Source organism: Podarcis tiliguerta, assembly GCF_965153285.1.
Source record: "Podarcis tiliguerta genome assembly, chromosome: 3".
Lineage (NCBI taxonomy): Eukaryota > Metazoa > Chordata > Lepidosauria > Squamata > Lacertidae > Podarcis > Podarcis tiliguerta.
The window spans coordinates 54,579,780-54,601,694 of NC_139536.1; the positions used below are offsets into that span (position 1 = coordinate 54,579,780).

The window sequence follows — 21,915 nt, forward strand, 5'->3', positions numbered from 1 at the left end:
ATGCGCAGACGTCATGCACGGAAGCGGTGAATCACGACCCGCGCACGTGCAGACACGGGTTGTGTTCTGCTCAGGTTGCGAATGGGGCTTCGGAACAGATCCCATTCGCAACCAGAGGTACCACTGTATTTGAGATGCAGTTCAAAAAGTTAAATACAAACGAGCTGTTATTAGTGAGGAGCATGCTGAGATTTCAAAGTAGCTTTTCTTTTGGATCATGTGAGTAACTGAAGTGCGAGTCCAATCATGGGAATGAAGGGTTATATATAATCAGAACTTGGCCTGTATTATACATATACCATGAAGAATTCATGGCACCTTGATTTTTTTTTTTTTTTATTAATTATCAGAATTGCATTGCATCATTTGTCCAAGGAGCACAGTGCAGCATATGCAGAGTTTTCCCATACAGTTCTCAACAATCCTGTGTGCGTAGTTTGACTTGAGAAACAGGAGCTGGCTCCTTGTCACCCAATAAATTTCTTGGCCTAGTTGGGGTCTCGACCCAGATTTCTGCAGTCTCAGCCGAACAGTTTATTAAGTACACTATATTTATATAAAATGGAAGGAAATGTGAATTTGATTCCTCAAAGTGCGTCTCTTCTCCTGGCAGGAAATAGCTACTTCAGAAGGGAAAGCTTTCATCAGGGAAAGTGTTAAGCCCCCTCCCTACATGTAATGGTTCCAATCCTGATTGTGCCCCACACAGCTCTTATTCTTCAAGAGAAAAGCACACCAATATATTCACACACAGTGCATTATGTAATGCAGTCAGCCTTGAAATTCAGGAGGAGAATGAGGCATTGATTATAGCACTAGCTAACACCAAGCCCCCAGAACCAGTGCCACAGAGGCAGCTTGGCTTTTTACTCTCACTCTGTGCGGGTCAAGGAGGAATAAGAAGCACAAAGGTTACCTTTTGTTAGGGTTGCTGCTCCTCTGTGTGCTTCTGGTTAGTGGTGATGACTAGAGAAGGAAGGGGGTAGGGTAGAAATTCACTATAATTTGATGCAACTAGTGAAGATAATGCAACTGGACAAAGGTTCCTGAGCAAGGCTGCAAGTTCTTTAAAATAAATTCCTGTTTCTGGCATGAGGATAAATTTGAACCCTTGAGGAAGGTCTTCCCTTTTCCCAGTGACTAAGCAGCGGTCCTTGAAAACACACTTGGATCTTGTAAGAACAACAAAGAATCTGGCAACTTTGTCACTCAGTATACAGATGGCATAGTCAGGAGGATGTTCTCAGTCTGTCTTAGCAATCAACGTGAGCTGTGCTAGAATGACAGGTGGGTCAGCAGAACTAAGCAATTAGTTAAGCAATTAATTGACTTACACTTACTAGAATAATCAATAAAGATTTATTTAATCGGGCAATATCCCTAATTGTTTTCTTCATTGCATAACAGGTTTCAGAGAAGCTTGACGATAGCATAGATAGGCTGAGTGTCAGTGTGTCACTGTGGGAAGATGTCCTGGCAGTTGGTGATGATGTGGATGGGTGGTGCAACAACTCCATCTCACAGATGAATGGCATTGTCAGCAACCTGGCCAGCTGCCAGGGAACCGAGGCTTTCCTGGAAGAATGCCAGGTACCGTTAAATTGTTAACAGGCAACAAATACACATCCAATGAATACACACAATTTACAGGTGTTAAATGCTTTTGGAAGAATTCCCAGCAGAATTGAAAAAGTCAGGAGTACTGAGAACGATGCATCTACCTTTATCTAGATCCTGTGCCTATATCCAATAGTGGTTGGCTCATCTGGCTTCCAATGCCAAGGGTCACTGCCAGTTATCCAGAGACAGAGGGGTAGGGACAAGGCAGCAGGGAGATCAACAAAATGTGGTTGCAGTCACAAATTCCATCAGGGGCTCCCACCATGCTTGCACTGAACTCCTTGTTGCCTTGCTGGTCTCCCTTTTCCTCTCAGTAATGGTTGGCATTGGAAAGCTAGGTGAGCAATGCTGTTGCACTCACCACTACTTCCTGTATCTTGAGCTACAGGGAGATTCTGTAAACTGAGGACTCTTTGGCACTATGGAAAAAGGACAAATGGCAAACTCCCACAGTATTTATCTTTCAGTGGGGGTCAGAAGTGAAGTTTTAGCTTCACCGTGTGTTACGGTCCAGTCTATGGGCGATCGAAGGCCCGGCTGAGGACATTGGGACCGGGGGCAAGATGGCAGGGTGGGAGCAGGAACAAGAGTCCAGAAGCCAGGGGTCTGAGGGTCAGGAAGCAAGGAGTCACAAAGTCGGGGGTCCGATGGTCGAGAAGCAGAGTCAGAAAGCCAAGGTCCGAGGATCAGGAAGCAAGAAGCCAAACGCAGCAAGGCAGGAATCGTGTTGCTGTGGCGAAGAGCCGAAGGGAAATGCTGGCCTTATATCACTTATATTCCTTCCCGGCTCTTGCCACCAGGTGCAGTGAGTTACCAAGCGGCTTCACCTGTGTGGCCGCACCTTGCCTCTCCAGAACAAACTTAGGAAGGCCCCAGTCCTGTGAAGCGCTACAGGCCTGGCTCCTGCACGCACTCCTGACACCATGACCCAAGTTACTTTTCCTAATAGTAATGAATGGCAGCTGTTCACTTATATGGAAAGAATGCACTTAGGGCAGTGGTTTTCAACCAGTGTGCCATGGCACCCTGGGGTGCCTTGAATGGCGGTCAGGGGTGCCATGAGCAACACTGGCCTCTGTCCCTCTTTCCTTCCCTCCTCTGATGTCTTTGCCTCCCCAAGGCTTGAATAGCTGTTTATTGCAGCAGCCCTGGCTATAAGCTCTGCAGGCGAATGGTGCCTCTTGCAGGCACCTCTCTTTGGGGTGGGGGTAAGCACAGAGACCAGAGGCGGCAGCAGAGGCTGCCTGGAGGACTCCCAAGGAGAGGAGGCTGAGAAAACACTCCACAAGGGAGGGGGTTTGAAAAAGGGTGAGAGGCTGCTAGCTCTATAGGCAAGGGGTGACACAACTGGGCTCCTGAGTCCCACAGGGAAGCCACAGAAAGAATGTAGTTGGTTAAGGGAGCCGTGGACTCAAAAAGGTTGAAAACCTCTGACTTAGGGTGTCATTGGGATGGAGATATTAAACTAAAGCCATTTTTCCCCATGTGCTCTTTTGCAGTCTCAAATTATAAATAAAGAACAGAATGTGGAACAAATCAGTTCAAAAATATCTGAGCTTAAAGAATTAGTAAATGCAGAAGAAGTTCCTCCAAATCTTCAGGTAAGATATTGTAGCCCATTGCAGCTAGTTCTTTAAGATCCTTTAGGAGCCCAAACAGACTTTCACACTCTTTCAATCTGAGGCTTCTATGAAGTTTGATTTTAATTAATAGCTCTAATCTTTGTTAAATATTCCTGTTACAAGACTATATACATAGACGAGAGGGAGTCTATATTTGGCTCTTGGTGTTTAAAAATCCATCATGTAACTTAGTGATTGGTCCTGATTCTTTCATAGAAGAAAGATCAGATGGCCTTATTGTAAAATTCCTGTTGTTAGGCTGAAGATTGTATGAAAGAACAGCCACAATAAGATTATTCCTGAAGCCAGGTGGTCAAGTGCCAGTTTGAAAGCAAAATGGGACCACCTTTGTAAGACTAAAATGCTAAAGTTTGGTACTGGCAGCTGGAGGGAAGGTATCAGCTCCCCCCCCCCCATTGAACACTTCTGCAAGCTTCTGTTTAAGGCCAGCTGGAGCCCTGATCAAGAGGACTCCTCTTAGGGTGAAAGGCTATACTGCAACATTATTATTTTTGTAGCTGCCCCTTGTGGGATTTAATGTTTATATTGTTGATTCATTAAAGGACCTTGTGTTTTCTTATTTAACAAATGGTAGCACAGACGTGGGATAATAATTATTTTCAGTTGTTTTATTATTTGCTTTAATGAATCTGCTTGTTTTTGTTTCTCTTTTAGTTTTTAGAAGCAGATTTAAGGAAAAAACTGGTGCACGCTAAAGAAATGTCTGAGATAGCAAAAGAAACACTAAAAGATTTCAGTTCTCAGAAGATGCAGTTACATAACTTTGTTAATCAGATGGAAAAGTGGCTCACCAAAATGGAAGAATCACTCCTAAGCTGTGCTCATAGCCAGGATCTGTCAGGTCTAAGCACAGTCAAGGTGAGTATTACAAAAACAATATAGTATTTAGAGCTTTATGGTTCATCAGAATTCCATATCCATTCCTATGTCACCGTAGAAGGGCATTAGTGAGGCTTTGGCATCACCTTGTGGTAGAAGGCAGATTTTTACCTTTACCTTTTATAGAAGGCAGAAAATCGAACTTGTGGGAAGTAGAGAGCTCCCCAGAACCAGTTTGCTTTCTTGCCTTTCATAAAAATGTTCATCTCTGCCCCCCCGTCCCCCCCCCCCCAGCTTCTATCTCCTTGGCATTTGTTCTGTTTTTGCTTCTCTTCACCAACCAGGACAGCATGCAAGGCGAGGGAAGCATATTGAAGTTGAAGTTAGTGAAGTTAGCAGTTGGCCAGCATTGGCCTCACCACTCTAACAACCAAGTTCATGAAGTTGCCTTGTGAGGTGGGGCAGGGGTGCCCCCGCCCTGCCGACCAGCAGGAGGGAGAGGACAGTGTATCAGTCTTGATGGCTCCCGGCCCTGCTCAGCTCTGGCCACCTCCTGATCCCTCTTAGCAGTGTTTTGTTTACATTCCAGTAGCGGCCAGAGCCTCAGCATGCCTGTGCCAGCCCTCCCCCTGTCTCCATAACCCTCCTTGTCACTACATAGGCATCCTGCCATTGGTCACACTCTGCACCTGCTCACCACAGATGAGGTGGCAGTGGTGGGAGGTGGCACATCAGGGTTCCAAGGAGCATGTTGCAGCAGCTGCCCACCACCACCACCTTCACAGCCACTGCCAGCATGCTCCTTGAAGGCCGGATCTGCTACCTGTCTAGATCCTGCTGCTTGAGGCAGCTGCCTTACCTTGTCTCATGTGTGGGCTGGCCCTGGTTTCATGGCACCTTTAGCTCAAAGACCAAAAAAAAAAAAAAGACTTCATCCCAGATATCTCATTGTTTAATGCCAATTACAGGAAATGGATGAGATTTTAAACTAACTTAATATAATGTATTTATCATGTCTTGGTTTAGAACTATCAGGAAAACCAGTGCTTTTTTCTGGGGGTACGCAGTGGTACGCATAACCCTAAACATTTTGTGAATCTTTGTACTTTTGTCCATTTACTGTATTTATTTTTCCTGATTTGAACTATAAAATGGTGATTTTCTTGAGTCAAATTGAGAGTACCCCTAAAGTTTTTTGTTTGTTTGTTTTTTGAAAAAAAGCACTGGGGAAAACAAGCAAGCTGTTCCTTCCCCCTGCCCCCTCGCTTTCACCCTAGAAGTCAGCCATCTATTTCCAAGTCAAAATGTGAAAAGTTATCACTACACAGTCGTTTTCATATGGTCCAGAGTGGAGAAATTTCCTGCTTTGTTAGGCATGGTAGAAAATTGTAGCAAAGATATTGGAAGCTATATAATGGCAATGAACCAAAGGTATTTCCAGGGTCTAAGGCTTAGATTCTAAGTCTAGAAAAAATGTAAGTAGGGCTGCACATACATTCCAAGAAACTTCAGTTCAACTGATACATGAGGAAGTTTCCCAGAATTAGGGACAATGGTGTATAGTTTCAATGTACTTCATACAGAGGTAAAACAGTTAGTAGAATAATTTAAAATTGATTTCTTTTCTATTTTGATGGCTGATATTTCCCTCTCTAAGGTTGCAGGTTCAACCCCTTTAAGAGACTGCTGCATATTCTTGCATTGCAGGGGGTTGGACTAGATGACCCCCAGGGGTCCCTTCCAATTCCAAGTAGGGAATAGATATAAATAAGTAAGATGGTATGTATGTGTTCATGATAGATTTAAGTAAACATAATGTTCTCTATTTGATGTTACAAATTTTCTCCCAGAAAATACAAAAGGACCTGCAGCAGCAGCAGAGCAACTTTGATTCCACTCAGGAAACACTTAACAGCCTGTGTCGCAAATATCCGTCTGTGGAGCTGGAGACTCTTGGGGGCACTGTCACATCATTGATAAAGAAGTATGAGGCTGTGAACCAGTTATGTTTGAAAACTCAGACTTCCATGCAAGAGTCCCTGGAAAAACACTTCTTCCGTGAGTCGTCATGGCTGTTAATATGTGAGCCACAGGAATGTATGAAATTGCTTGAGATGAATCATGCCAGCTTTGGTTGGTGAAACGTTTCCATTAACATCACTAACTCATTTTTATGCATAGCCTTTCCTAAAACTCAAGTTGCCAAAAACTTGTTTTACTTACCTTTCCAAGTAGCTGGGTTTTTGCATAAACTGTCTTAATATATTCGCTATTCAAAACAGAGAGTCCTAGTCAGTATTCACCAGAATAACTCAGCTGTTATTTCTGTTTTCTAATTCTATTAAACTGCCACTGCTGTTTTGCAGGCTTCCTTGTTTTTGATAACACCAAAGTGGTCTATCACAGAGAACAATATTCAGTGTTCCATTACTGAACTGAAATCTATGCCATTGTTCTAGTGGCAGTGATTACAGTATACAAGTCAGTAGTGGAAAATAATAATTAAAACAGAGTATTCTTGATGAATTCTGAGCACAGAATATCAGCATCTTTGTATAATATAATAATGTTTTATATCTGTCCCTTCTTGTTTTTTTAAGAATCTATGTGTGGATTTCAAAACTGGTATTCTAACCTGAAGACTGCTATAAAAGACCTAAGTATTACATCTGGAGATAGTAAAGCCATCGAAGCAAAACTCCATGAACTGCAGGTACCGTTACCATGAATGACCAAACAGCACATTGTTTGGTTTACAAGCCTATTGGGTCATGCAGGTTTACCCTTTAAGCACTCACAAAGCCTTGTGGGTTTTGTGAGTGCTCAACATGCATGCTCATCCCCATTACCACCAGCAAAAACTCTGATAAAAATACCTTGGTGAAGGCGCAAAGATAACAGGTACAGAAGAACTCACTGAAGACAGGATACTGCTAGCGTGTTAATGGTCACAAATAGCAACTTTCCCAAAAACATTGTAGGCAGGGTGACATGTTGTATGTATCTATGGCATGAAATAATACGCACACCGTCAATTGCAGCTATGGAGAAGCCCATGGGAAATGCTCACTGAATGTACCAACATTAATCTGACTTTAAATTTTACCTAGTCTTAACTTATGATGCTACCAGGCCCTTTGTGTTTCCAGTGATGCCTTTTAGATTACTGTGGATGTTAGAGAGCGCCTTGCAACCTACTCCCACCAAGATCCATCCCCACCACCCTCCCTCCCTCCCTTTACTTTTCAAGGATGAGAAAGATGGTTCCTCAAAACAGCATTTACCATGGTTGTCCGCATACCTGGTTGCTACTATGCAAGTGTAAGGTTGATTACAGAATGTTGGTTCATACCAGACTTTCTCCTTCCATACAAAACTTGCAGGTTAGAATTTTTTGCTAGTTGGTCTTCTATACAAAAGAACTTTGTATTTGTTTTCTAAACAAGGAGTAACATTTAAATCTTCTGTTTACTATCTGAAGTGGTACATTCAAAGGAAGTCTGTGCCAACTAAGTCTTTATGTATAGATAGTCTTGGCTTTCTAAACAATTGCTCTTAACATTCATGCTTTAACCGATCTTCTTCATTTCCATTTTCTTTTTCCTTCCTCTACCCACTTTCCCAAGTAAAATTCTATGTTTGTTCCACTCAGAAAGTGTTGGATTCCGTTGAGGAAGGAAGGAGCAAGCTGGCGGCAGCTTCCCAGGAAGGAGAACATCTGTGTGCTTTCCTACCTAAATCATCTGTGAATAGCATCCAGGAACAGATAAATAAAGCTCATCAGGACTTTGAGGGATTCTTTAAACAGTGCTTGAAAGATAAACAAGCTCTGGAAGAATGCATTACGGAGCTGGGAAGGTAGGTTGTTTTATTCATTTGTGCATGTGATGCAGTGTATAAAATATCCATATAAATCTGCCTTGTGGTCTTGGTCCACCTATTCTGACCAACAGTGACTCTCCCTGCCATGCAGCCCCAGAGCTTTTTAACTGGATTGGGCCTGGCAGCTTATGCACACAAAGCATGGGCTTGACCACTGGACTTTGGCCTCTCCTAAAAGTGGGTTTGCTTGACAAAAAGAAAACAGTGGCATATAGCTTAACATTGTGAAATTGTTGGTAACCATGTCAAAACATTTCCTTTACAGGGAGGAATGTTTGTGGTCTCAGTCCTCTTGCTTACATAACATTAGCAACAAGTCCAGTTTTGAATACTTTTATTCATGTGCTCATAGCAAACAGTCCTTCTTTCTAGTTTGTACAGTTAAAATGGAGATATGGGTAGGATTGTTGACCATCGGACACTGGGTGCGGCCCTTCAAATCTCCAGTTGAAACAGGAGAAAAGGGGCTGTGGATTTGCCTACTCCTTCGTTATTTGCCTGACTCCCTTCATCTTCGGTGGCAAGCATGTCTCCAGATGTCACACAGGCCAGCAGATTATGGTGGGCAATAAACAGCACAACTGGGGAGAGAATGGACCAAACTATCTATGTCTGCATTTTCTCCTGCTTCAACTAGATGTGTAAATGGAGATGCCTAGTATCTGTGGGAAGAGGTTACAACCCTAAAGGAGGAATTCAGGGTTGTGCTAAGGTGACCATTCCATCAGGGCAAGCATTTTGGTTCACCAGACAGAATGATCCCCCCCTTTCCTGCCCCTGTGTGCTGTCCCAAGAGTTCTCCTTGACCCCAGAGCCAGCTTTAGGGGCACTAAGGGAGCAGGGAGAAGCCCTGTTGTGCAAATGGAAACCTTCTGTTGACGGGACTCATTAGGTGAATCCTGTCCTCAATATGTGAGAGAAAGAGAGTGAAAGGGGAGGGGAAATAGAACAACCAAAATAGGCTTATTTGACATTTATATTTCCTGTATAACCATATTTGGGCATTCACCCCTCATACAATTACATTTGTGTAAGGTAGAGAGTGGGACAATTTTCACTAGCTCTACCCCTGCTGGCGTATTGTTTCCTCATCAGCCTTAGCTCCCCCCCATCCACACATTGCAAGGGGCGGTCTCTGAAAGTGGGAACCTGCTCTAGGCTTTAATGTATGTATGCTCCACACGCATACAGCATATATTGTAGTCACATGAGGGGTGAATGTATGAGCCAGGCTGTGGAGAACAATCCTTCCATTGCCTTCAGTTTCCACGTAGACTGTGATAAAAAATTAAGCTGTGCCACTTTTACAATTTTGAAAGCTCCATTCTCTCTATAATTCCCACGGTTTTGCTTGACATATTTAGATCCTTGTTGAGTATTTTTAGGTTACTCGTCACTGAACAAAAATAGTTTGTGTGCAGCTCTCATGCACTAGGCATTAAAGTAAAACTGGTAGACAAATTTCTTTCTCAGTTTGTGTAATAGCAGGTGAATTCTCTCTTTATCTAGCAACAGTTGCATACTTCTGCTTTTGTTTTGTTCACAGCTTTGAGGATCTGTGCAAGAGGTGGAGTTTGTGGCTCCATGAAATGGAGGAAAGGATAAGCACAGAAGCTTTGGGTGAGAGCAAACAGAATATTTCTGATAAGAAAAATGAGGTGCAGAAAGTGGAAGCATTCCTAGAAGAGCTGCTGGTGGCCAGGTAAAAAACAAACTTTACCTAAATAGCCTATCTTCTTGCCTGCTCTATTATATAATAATGCCTACACGATCCTAAATAGTTTGCTTAATGTGTATTTTTACCAGAACAGTGACAAATAAAAAATGTATTGAAATCAAGAAACAAGTGAGATATGCATATGGGTCTAGTGCTGAACTTTTTTATTCAAGATAGCTTAGTAGTTAAGGGAAGTTTGCATACACTGCAGTATGCAATCGGTTCAGGGAACCGTTTCTCATATCCACCATACAGGTTTTGTTCCATTGCCATAAGTGAGTCATGGCACATAAATACATCAACAATCTAGCAAGTCTCAGTCCCCTTAACAACCACATTCTTATTAAGGACTAAGGATTCAGTGTGGGATGTTACTATGGGGCCCACTATTATATTATGATTACAGTTTTGTTCATGTACCCTTATGTGAATCTTTTACCATTCATATTGGAACTATATTGCAATAATGAACATTGTCCATGGTTTTTCATATCACACAGAGATATGTGTAACTCCATAAGCTTTCTTCTCCGTTTTTGTTTAGAGAATCCTTTGATAAACTGACCCAGAAGTCACAGGTTTTAAATGAGAAAGGATATAGTACTGGGAAGGAAGTCCGTCTGGCTTCTCAGCATTTCTCTGCTTACCATAACCTAATCAAAGTAGCGAAGGAAAAGCTGAAGACCTCTCAGGTGGCTCTCCAGGAACACCAAGCATTAGAAGAAGCTCTGCAGGGTATGTGGACCTGGGTGAAAGATGTGCAAGAAAAGCTGGCCTCTGCAGAGGGCACCATTGGGAGCAAAGTCGTCTTGGAGAAACGCCTCATGCAAATACAGGTGAAGTAACAAAATCATGGAACTGTTTGTTTCATAACTGTTTGCTGGGTGCCCTCCAGAAGTTTTTGTGACAATTACCAGCACTTGTGTTGGTGGGGGTTGATGGGAGTTGTAGTCCAAAGCATATGAGGCACCCAGGTGGCAGAGGTTTCAAATGCTTATCCTCATATGCTTCCTAAATCCAGATAAAACTCAATCTCTAGTTAACAGAGATCAAAGACAAAAATGGGTTACTGAAAATACAGGATTGTCCTTATTTCCTCGCTTGTAACCTTATGTGTCACTTTTGAAAAGAATAACATTCAGCCGTTAAACCAAAACACAAGTGACCATGAAGTGAACACTAAAATTAAAAACTAAAATAACAGCTACAGTTTTTTTAAAAAGGATCCACCATGAGTAATAACAGGCAACTAAAGCATCATTAGGACGCGGGTTGCGCTGTGGGTTAAACCACAGTGCCTAGGACTTGCCAATCAGAAGGTTGGCGGTTCGAATCCCTGTGACGGGATGAGCGCCCGTTGCTTGGTCCCTGCTCCTGCCAACCTAGCAGTTTGAAAGCACGTCAAAGTGCAAGTAGATAAATAGGTACCGCTCCGGCGGGAAGGTAAACAGCGTTTCTGTGCGCTGCTCTGGTTTGCCAGAAGTGGCTTAGTCACGCAGGCCACATGACCCGGAAGCTGTACGCTGGCTCCTTTGGCCAATAAAGCGAGATGTGCGCCGCAGCCCCAGAGTCGGTCACAATTGGACCTAATGGTCAGGGGTCCCTTTACCTTTTAAAGCATCATTATCATCACCATCCCTCAAGCAGGCCAAACTGTAATCAGAATTACTCCTCTACTCTAAGAGACAAAATTCCCCTTGCTTTCAAAAGCTGAACCTATCCATTCCTTTCTGTGGCTTACTGGCCAAGGGTACCCAATATATTCTTTCATCTTTAGTGCTAGTTGTGACAACACTTTAAAAGATAGATCAGGCTGAACTATTATTGTAAGTCTATAATAATCCTGAAAGGGGTTGCTAAGAGGAATCTAGAATTCAGTATTTTCCATGGAAAAAACTACATAGATTTTTCTAATGTCACATATGATACAGCCTTTGTTTCAAAACTTGATGGGTGGCATTCTTCTTGTGGGTAAACTACTGAAGCTTTACAGTCCTTTTGCTTCCTAGGAGATCCTTTTAATGAAAGGTGAGGGAGAAGTCAAGTTAAATATGGCCATTGGCAAAGGTGAACAAGCCCTTAAAAGTAGCAATGAGGAAGGGCAGAAAGCAATACAGACCCAACTGAAAACATTAAAAGATCTCTGGAGCAGCATTATCAATACCTCACTGAGCTGTCAAAGGTAAGTTATTTCGCTTTCTACATATACTTGTGATCATTGTTTGGTAATTTTCTTCACTGAGAGTTCATCTTACTTGGTGATTGATTAATTCGCTTAGGACTGATTTGCACTGATTTAGATTCTAAGATAAGTGAAAGGAAGGAAGTTCATGAAAGAAAAATTTCTGGTCCCCTCCTTGATCTTGCATCTGTCTGCACCCAGACAAAGTATCTCTGGAAGGTCAATGAGGCCCTCCAGAACATTGAGGAATGGGAGCCTGGCAGGCTGCTATGGGAGAGAAGGGCCAGCCAAAACCAACTAGCCAGTTCTGAGCAGAGTGCCTTAGGGGCATGGCAGTGATGGCTACTGGCCAGTCTTCTGTGTAAAACATGTCCTTTTCAAGAATAAGAAGGGGGTGGTATGAGAAGGAAACAAACAAATGTTCATGAAAAAGGTTAAGTAGGAGACATGTAACCTTCTCCACCCCCACATCATTTTGATTATTTCCCCCTCACTCCTCAATAATAACAAAATTTTCTTTCCCAGTTGCCACCTGTGATTTGAGGTGGGTGGGGGCTGAATTGGCAGGAGGTGTTTTACAGCAGCCCTAAATCTAGTTCATTCTCTTAAATGGTGTAAGATTTTAAATGCACTGTGTATTTCTTTACTGCAAGCTTGCTTGAGTCTGTGATTCATCAGTGGGATGACTATCTGGAGAGGAAAAGTCAGCTAGACCAGTGGCTGGAGTCAGTAGACCACAAAGTGGAGCAGCCTTTGGAGCCTCAGAATGGCTTGAAAGAGAAATTCTCCCTGCTGGACCATTTCCAGACTATGGTTGCAGAAGTGGAAAACCATTCTAAAGACTTGCACCAGCTCATGGGTAAAGCCAGAGAACTGTATGAGAAAACAGAGGATGATTCTTTCAGAGAGGCTGCTCAAGAGGAGCTGAAAATCCAGTTCAGTGACATTGCAACGGTAGTCAAGGTAAATATGATGTATGCTATCCCATATAGATGGAAGTATATTAATCCAAGATGCTGTGCTTAAATGTTTTAAACTTCTTTGGAGTAGCTGAGCAGCATCAGCAGCGGACACCATGTTGCAGCTGGGCCACTCATCTAACTTCCATCTAACTGAGTCACTGCAACACACCGAGAAGGAGAGCAAGAGGGACAGGCATCGTTTGCACTATGCTGACCATGAGATGCTTAAAAACTGTCAGGGAACTCAGGAGGAACTAAGATTTGAGTCTGGGTCATTCCAACACAATTGGTTCTACTTATCATGAAAGGACAGGCAAATATTGACAGAAAGTTATTGGAAATATAGTAGAGAATAAATATTTTGTAACTGGGAAAACGTAGAGTCTATGCAATACAATACTCAAGAAAGCAAACAAAAAATTAAGTAGATGTTTATCTTGTCTGCTCTGTGGCTTCAAGCAAGAGTTCAGTGCAGTGAGTTCCAGGAGGAAATATGGTTCATTATCTGACATTGCTTATTGGATAAGCAAATCCTGAAAGAATCAAACAGCTCTGCTATCTTGGGATGCAAGGGAACGATTCAGTCATAAGATATGTGTGACTCATCATGTATATTCCTTTGGACTAAAACATATTGCTGCAGTTGTAAGAATATTTCATCATGTGTGTAGCTAGAGCAAAGAGGCCCTGTATTGGGGTAGCCAGTGTGGTGCCTTCTAAAATCCGTTGGACTACAACTCCCATCATTCCTATTAGCCATATTGACTGGGACTGCTGAGAATTAGAGTACAATAACATCTTGAAGGCTAGTCATACTCTACCACTATAGAGAACCATATTATTGAAACAATATACATTGCCAGCATTCACATTATTTATACTCACAGTGATCTGTTTCAGTTCTAGTATAAAACTAAACTGTGGTTTATTGTTATATACACAAGTCCATGCTTGTGTGTCCTCCTCTCCTCTCTTCTTTTGGCACAAGTGCAAGGGGAAGATTGGAAGCTTTCATATTCATTTTCAGTCAAGCATGGTTTAGTAGTATGCCCACACCCAGCACTGTGGTTAATTCTGGTAGGTAATTAAGAAAACAAATAGGATCATAAACCATGGTTTGAAGATGACTTGTTTGTCTAAATCATAGTTAAGATCAACCACAGCTTTTCTGGGTTCAAACTGGTAGTTTGGCAGGGCAGTGGCACTTATCTGACTTCCCATCCCCAGCGTAACTGAGGCTTTCCAGGGGTGAAATGTTGGTGAGGTCTGTTTTCTTGGGTAGAAACTAGACAAATATAAGTCCTCTGGCAGAACTAACTCATTGAATTGTTATTCTGTAAACACCGCATTGAACACAACCTCCTTTTCACTTATAGGAAAAAATGAAGAGAGTGGAAGATATTGTTAAGGACCATCTACTATACCTCGATGCAGTTCATGAATTCACCGACTGGCTTAATTCCGCAAAAGAAGAGCTTCACCGCTGGTCAGATGCGTCAGGGGATTCATCAGCCATACAGAAAAAACTGGCCAAAATTAATGTGAGAAACTACTGCAGTAGCTTATTAACCTATTAACTTTAGCAAATATTAGTCAAGACATGGTAAAATAAGCATTAAGAAAAGGCTATTTCTTACATTATATATTACAAATTCAGCTGAGAGCTTACCTGCTACTTCAAATTATGTTAAGAGCTCTACTGCTGAACTGCAGCTATTTAAAATAAATCAAAATTATACACAGCATAAGTAGGTGAAGGCTTTTATATATATCCAGTTCTTTTAAACAGGTAACATTTTAAACAAACAAAACTTGGCTTCTCATTGTGTAAGCTGTGTTTTATTTATTGAGCTGCTAGCTGACAGTATTTCTGTATGCTAAAACATTAACTTTTTATGCTGTGTTTTATTTTTGTTGGTATTTTAAACTGTCACTTTGTATTTGTAATAATGTACTGTATTTTATTCTTTGCCCTGTAAATCAGTCAGGGATTTTATGCTGATGACTGGCTATATAAGCTTAGTTAATACAATCATACCTCGGCTCCCAAACACCTTGGGAGTCAAACGTTCCAGCTCCCGAACGATCGAAAACCAGAAATGAGTGTTTCGGTTTTTGAACGTTCTTTTGGAAGCTGAACGTTCAACAGGGCTTCAGTGGTTTCCGATTGGCTGCAGGAGTTTCCTGCAGCCAATCAGAAGCTGCGCTTTGGAAGTTAAATGTTTCAGAAGTTGAACAGACTTCTGGAACGGATTCTGTTTGACTTCCGAGGTACGACTGTAATAACAAGAAGGTGAAGAATCAGAAATCATGAAATAATGGAACAAGTGCATATACCACATGGCAACTGGCCACTTGGTAATTTGAGGATAACACCATCCTTAAGTTATCATATCCAAAACAAAACACCAGTTGTGGGTGCTTTTTCTCCTAGAATGTTTCTATATTTCCAATTGCTGTGTCTGACCTTACAGCTCAGTTCAAGACTGTCCAGATTATACAACAATCTGTATCATATAAAATAGACCACATGCCATGTTAATTTTAATCAAGCAGAACTTCGTTTTCTAGGAAAATATGAGGGCTTTAGATTCTGAAACTCTGTAACTTGGTGCTAATGCTGCGACTTGGTGCCCAGCTTTCCCTTTTCTTTTTCCTGCTTTGTTATTTTAACTTTTCACTTACATTTTAGCACAGGCTCGGCACTGTTCCGAAAATATATATTTTTGGTGAAACTGTTTGTGAACACGGAGCAGTCAGTGTAGCTCTTCTGCAGAATGCTGTGTGTCGTTTTGTAGTAAGCATGCCGTTATCCAGCTGAAGTGGATCACAGCCATTTCAGTTGCCATGGCGATATTCCATTGCAGGAGCTGATAGATTCCAGACAGACTGGTGAGGGCCGCCTAAACAGAGTTCAGACGCTGGCTCCAGCGGTGAAAAAGAACACAACTGCTCAGGGGTGCAAGCACATAGAGACCGAAATGCAGGCCCTTCACTCCGACTGGAAGCAATGGGAAGAGACTGCATTCCAAACCCGAAACAGTTTGCAGGAGCTGGACACTCAGATGGCCCTGTCAGAGCAGGAATTCACCATGCAAGCTTCTCGTCTGGAAGAGGCCCTGCAGCGCTTCAGCACACTCCTCGCAACCTGGTCTGAAACGCTGACCCCTCTGGATAGTAAGCAGACAGACAAAGAGCTGGTGGAATGCTGGCACCGAGAAAAGGTAAAACCATTTTGTTTCCGTTTTAGCTCTTTCTTCTCTTTTCTTTTTCTGCTGCAAAAGCCTGGGAGGAGGGGGGAAACCGCTTGTACAAAGAGAGTGCAATATGCAGTTGTTGCTAAACTGGAAACTTTGGAATGCACTTTTAGAACTAAATCGTATAAGTTAACTTCGAAAGCACTAAAACCAGCTACACAGCAAACTGTAGAAGGGTATTTTGTGTGGAAACTATGTGTAGTGATTTCATGGCTTTCTGCATACACACGTGTTGCATTTCATTACTCAGTCCTCGTGGCACTGAAACTTGGGGCCTCTGAGCAGAGGCAGAAATAGGACACAGAAGCTTTGAGTACTGTTTTCTGTTTAACTCTCTCAGCTTTCATTGCAGCAATCGCCATGGGCTGTTTCAAGGGGTTTAGGTAACCAGTAGTCCTGCTGGCCTTGGGTTAAGTGTTTTTCACCAAATTTCCTGCTGGTCTTTACAACCAGCTGCCTTGATGGTTTTGTATAATTTTGGACCAAGAATAATAATCATGGACCATCATGATAGGAGAAATCCATATTTTAATTTGAACTTGAATGGAGGGGCTCCTTCTGTCCATGGAAGGTTTTTTCATCAGTGCAGGCTGGGAAGGAAAAGAAGGCAATTTTGGCTAATTCCCCCTTTCCCTCTGAACGCAACACACTGCTCTAGAGATTTTCCCAACCACCTGGAACAGACTTTTGGAGAGTGTAATTGGCTTCAAGAAGAAGGAGAAAGTGTCAAAAGTGTCAAAAGTAAATTAGTTTAGAATACTTACATCCCACTTTATAGCCCCCAAATGCTCTCAAAGCAGCTTTCAAAATTTGCCTCTCCTCTTGAATGATCCAAATCAAGTTTTTTACACACACACACCATGCATGGGTCCTGCACTCACCCACCCACCAGCCACAAGCATGGTTTTTCCCTCCAGTATTTGTAAAGTCAGAGCTGTTGCTTATATGCCTCAAACTCCACAGCACCATTTCAGATCTTGCACTAAGCCCTCTCATAGTAGGAACAAAAATGTTACTCAGTTTTATAAGTTGTTTGATGATCACTCCCGAAGTCTGGATCCAAGCCATGGTTGTTGGCTTTGGAATCTCACGGATTTGCAGGTCTAACCATAGTTCCTGGGTGCGTGTAACAGGAAGCTCTAGTTAGGGAAACAAACCAGGAAGCTGTACCTATCTATTGTAAATGGAGCAAATGGAGAGCACAGTGGCTGTTTGTGGGTGCATACATATCCCACTTTGACTTTTGATCAGGCCAATGTATACATTTCATGAAGAAGGGATAATTCCATGTATGCAAATGCATATATTTTACTAGTATTGTTTTGTTTCAACTAGGAAACATTGAGTGCCCTAACCAAGGCCGAACATATGAACGATGATATAAAAATGCAGCTGAATGACCTTTGTCGGTTTTCCAAAGATTTGAGTACCTATTCTGCAAAGGTATCACAGTTAATTAAGGAATATAACAGGTGAGTTTCACTTTATAGAACAAACAACCAAAAATCTGTGCATGTCTGTGTTGTATGACTTAACCATGATGTTCTTTGAATGTTAGCTTTTTAATTAAAATCTTGCAAAAGCATTGAGAATTAGATCATTCCTCACTTAGAGATAACAGATTCAATGCAGGTGTTATTTATGTTTCTCACAGCAGTACTACAGTATTTTGTTGTGTAACACATTTTTTTGTTAATTTGGTGTATTGTATTGTACTGAATTAAATATCTCCCTCATTTTGTCTAACATAATCCCAATCTACATTTTCATTTGACTAACATGGGACTCTGAAGTCTTTGTCTACAAGCTTCAAAGGGTTGCCAAAGTAAAGAGCAAGCCTTGCAGCAGAGATTCAGGACAGTATTCAGAGACTTCCAACAATGGCTGGTCAATTCAAAAATCACTACTGCCAAATGTTTTGATGTGCCTCAAAATGTCAGTGAAGCTGCAGCCAATATCCAGAAAATACAGGTAAATTCTAATAAGCTATTCTAATAAGCTGTTCCAGCATTTCCAAAATCCACTTAAACAACATTTTATGCCTGAATAACATTGCCTGTTGCATTTGTATCAAAGGAATGTGGAACTGAAACCATAACCTGTTCTGAGGGTCTTAGCATGAAGTTAATTTTTAACAGTGCTTAAACATAGTTGGAAAAGAAATGTACTACCACGCAGGAAACGTTTTGTTTTTTTAGGTTAATTTATAAGATTTGGGTAACACTGTGTGTGTGTGTGTGTGTGTGTGTGTGTGAGAGAGAGAGAGAGAGAGGTGTATTCATGAATACAATGAAGAATACTAAATGGTTTGTGTGTGTTTAAGCAATCTATAAATATACTCCAATTGCAGATTTTGCTAATAATCCTGCATAATTAAAAATACAGTAATAGAAGAAGAGTATTATATGTCCTTTGGGGTTTGCAGTATGTTTATAAAGCACACATACACCTGATAAAGGGGAGAATGCAGTGGAACCTGAAATTACACTTGGTTCCTACTTAGCATTGTCTGCCAGAACTCTTGGGATAATATGAGGTTCAAGTTTCATTGGTATATATCTAAATAAAAGGTCATTTGTTTGTCAAAAACAAAATGCAACCCCAGGCATATGAAATGGAAGATATTTTTCCTGTTGATTTCCAGAGGGAAATTGCACATTAGGGAAATCAAGACCAAAGGGAACTTTATGACAGACAGCTGAAGCAAATTGAAGACAAAGTTATAAGTTATTGAAAAGTAGCTTGCCTGTTTAGCAAAAAAAGGGGGGGGATCCTTCATTATTAATTAATTAGAACATGGGTTATATATATCAGGTTTGGTGTAGAATCTCCTCATTTCAGTTGTGCTAAGTAAAAACAGATTGGGGGTGAGCTGAGGCAGAGTCTTCACTTGAGTAGAATTTTAGGGACAAGTGATTGAACAAGCAACCAGTCTCTTGCCTTTTTAATTTGTTTGAATAAGGCTATATTCATATTTATTTATTGCAAGCTGTATAGTTATATAAGACCATCTCTTGATTTAGGAATTCTTATCTGAAACTGAAAAAGGCCAACATAAATTAAACATGGTAGTGTCCAAAGGAGAATTATTAAGTTCTATTTTGCCAAAAGAAAAAGCTAAATCTATCCAAGCTAAAGTTGCTACAGCTAAGGAAGACTGGAAAAAATTTATCTCCACCCTGCACCAGAAGGAAACTTCTTTGGAGGTAATTGTGACCAATTACAAATAAGCAGATTAATTAGAAACATCAGTCTTCTATTTTCCTTTTAAGGATAGTCATGCTTAATGCTATGCTAACTAGAACTACAGATGTTTTAATGTACTGCTGTATTTTATCAGGAAGATTTTCTTATTTGTGTAACCTATTGTGAATTGCTTTGGAATTTATAGAAGAGTTTATCCACTTTTCATGAAATGGGTAGAAATGTTTTTAAATGGATCAGTAAATTAAATTAAAATTGATGAGTACTATATGATTTCCAGGGCTCCTCCAGATAACCTGTTTCTTGATTGATCATTCTGCTCTGCTTGAACAAAGCATATGTGCAAGTTAAACTATGTCTGTTCTTTACTGAACATTCATTCTGAGTTGTTTGTAGGGACAACAAACATTTATCCTAAGTTGTTTGTGTGGTGTTCAGGTATCTTCCTGCTCATCAGTTCATCCCAGACTTTTCTGTGTGTTTCCCCAACACTTTTCTTAATAACCCCCCCCCCCCTTTTAGTGGATTTGTTGTTTTAGTGTGACAGAGTGGTTTAATTCACTTCAGTTGCACAATTTGCACTTGAATTCCTCCCACAAAATACTAGGAGTACGAAGATGACCCCAGTCAAAGCAAGTATGCATTACTTTTAAATCCATGTTGGTGGGATATACATGCATTTTTTTAAAAAACAAAAATTCTAAAGGAAAGTCTCTGAGGCAGCTTCATACAGAACAATGTGATCTGCATGATACCTAGATCCAAAGGCCTTGGGACTTTAAGGTTTAAACACCAACACTTTGAAATGTGCTTGGAAATGTACTAGGAGCCCGTTTTAAGACTGGCAAGATGTGTTTCGTACGCCCAGTACCAGTTAGCAGTCTAGCCCTCTTATTTTTTAACTAACTTCAAGGTCTGCAGTTGGTGCACCAGCCTAAGCTGGTGAAAAATGCTTCATGCCATCTGAGCATCCAATGGCAGTGCTGACTCTAATAGCCTCAAACTGAATGTGGCTGATCCTTTGGAAAACATGCAAAAAATTGAATGTCAGAAGAGCCGTTCCCCAACAGTACTTCATCTTGTCTGTTTTGCATTAAATATTGCATTAAATGTGTTGGAAGGCCAAGCTTTTTTCCATATTTTCCTAGAACCTAAAGATCCAGATGAAAGACTTTGAAACCAGTGCTGAACCTCTTCAAGACTGGCTAAATGAAACCAAGATGGTGGTGCATGATAGCAGCAATCGGCTGCATGATCTTCCAGCTAAAAGGAGAGAACAGCAGAAATTACAGGTGATGATGATACATGGGCTTCAGGCCTTCCGTGTATATGCATGTTTGTGGTTACAGTAGGTCTTGATGTCATGCTTTGTTGCCTTTTCTTAAACAAAGGCTGATTCAGATTATCAGTTCAAGGTATAGCCTAATAGCATTTTATCCTTTATAGGATAGTCTGAAAAATACTAATTCCATATAAAATATTCTACTAACAGGATGATATTTAGCCCTGATTTATTATACACTTCTAGATTGAAGATAGAGAGGTGTGCTGTGAAGAGGGTCACATTATCCCTCCAATGTAGGATATGTGGATGTGTAAAAGTTCACAAAATATAGTAGGCGCAAGAAAATGCTCGAGTTCAGCACATTAACAAACAAACAATAGCCAAAAAAAGTTGAGTTTTAGACCCAGGAGCTTTTGGCTTATGCAGGATTTTCCTCCCACTCATTAAGTATGGATTGACACAAGAATGACATCACAGACATTATTCTGATGGCGTCAGTGACACGTGCAACCATGTTGAGGTGGTAGTGAGGAGTGGGGGGGCATTAATGCACCTCCCCACTGACAGAATATTGGGATTCAATTACTGAGCAACAGAGGCACTACGTTGTGGAGCGATTCTCCCCACATGAACACACACAGAGAACAAATAGGTAACAATTTCACATTCCTTGCTCTATGAACTGATCATCTGGAATGGTCCTTTATGTCTATGTCTCATAACAGATCTTTGCAGATGGCCGTCCTTTTAATTTCCTTGCTGCTTGCCGCCTTGTGGTTTGCTTTTTTGCACCCACACTTAACAGAAACATGCTTATGCTTTACAGTCTGTCCTTGAGGAAATAAGGTGTCATGAACCTCAGCTCGACAGGCTAAAAGAAAAAGCTCAGCAGCTTTGGGAAGAACAAGCTGCCAGCAAAAGCTTCATGCACAGAGTATCTCAGCTATCTTCTCAATATCTTGCTCTGAGCAATGTAACGAAGGTAATGCGCTTTCACCCTGTGTGCTTTTATGCAACACTTCTAACAAAAAAAATGAAAGCTCTTGTTCTGAAATAAACAATTCTCTTTGTATGAAGTCCCCTATGTCCTTGTGCTGGTAATGTTAACAGAGATAGTGATAAAAATGTTCAGCAATACTTAAAAGAGCAGGCATAAATAGTAGTATAAAGCATATAAGTTGATGCAGGATTTCTAGATGCAAGAAGACATAGTCAGGCCAGTGCTGTATTGCAACTGGTATAGTGTTTTAGCCAGCGTAGGATATCGCCAAAAGGTTGTTGAAGGAGAAACCATCACACCCAGCAGTAGTGCATTTAAGGAAAATTGAAACAGGTCCACTTAAC

At 41.3% G+C, this 21,915-nt stretch overlaps 1 protein-coding gene and 1 long non-coding RNA gene across 2 annotated transcripts in view; one reads left to right on the top strand and one right to left on the bottom strand.

Annotated features, from left to right (window-relative positions):
* Positions 1-21,915, top strand: part of SYNE1 (spectrin repeat containing nuclear envelope protein 1) — a 286,933-nt gene that overhangs the window by 111,843 nt on the left and 153,175 nt on the right. The window contains exons 45-61 of the mRNA XM_083434682.1: positions 1,408-1,590; positions 3,120-3,221; positions 3,918-4,121; positions 5,933-6,140; positions 6,683-6,795; positions 7,735-7,940; positions 9,511-9,666; positions 10,226-10,517; positions 11,691-11,863; positions 12,517-12,826; positions 14,202-14,366; positions 15,693-16,049; positions 17,418-17,554; positions 17,876-18,053; positions 19,106-19,288; positions 20,435-20,578; positions 21,398-21,553. Of these exons, the coding sequence (XP_083290808.1) occupies positions 1,408-1,590; positions 3,120-3,221; positions 3,918-4,121; positions 5,933-6,140; positions 6,683-6,795; positions 7,735-7,940; positions 9,511-9,666; positions 10,226-10,517; positions 11,691-11,863; positions 12,517-12,826; positions 14,202-14,366; positions 15,693-16,049; positions 17,418-17,554; positions 17,876-18,053; positions 19,106-19,288; positions 20,435-20,578; positions 21,398-21,553 (3,267 nt within the window). The remainder of the gene's footprint in view (positions 1-1,407; positions 1,591-3,119; positions 3,222-3,917; positions 4,122-5,932; positions 6,141-6,682; positions 6,796-7,734; positions 7,941-9,510; positions 9,667-10,225; positions 10,518-11,690; positions 11,864-12,516; positions 12,827-14,201; positions 14,367-15,692; positions 16,050-17,417; positions 17,555-17,875; positions 18,054-19,105; positions 19,289-20,434; positions 20,579-21,397; positions 21,554-21,915) is intronic.
* LOC310675072 lies at positions 10,529-15,686 on the bottom strand. The gene is made up of 3 exons (XR_014509920.1): positions 15,511-15,686; positions 14,250-14,351; positions 10,529-10,716 (listed from the first exon to the last, which is right to left on the bottom strand). It is a non-coding gene; the product is annotated as an uncharacterized lncRNA (long non-coding RNA).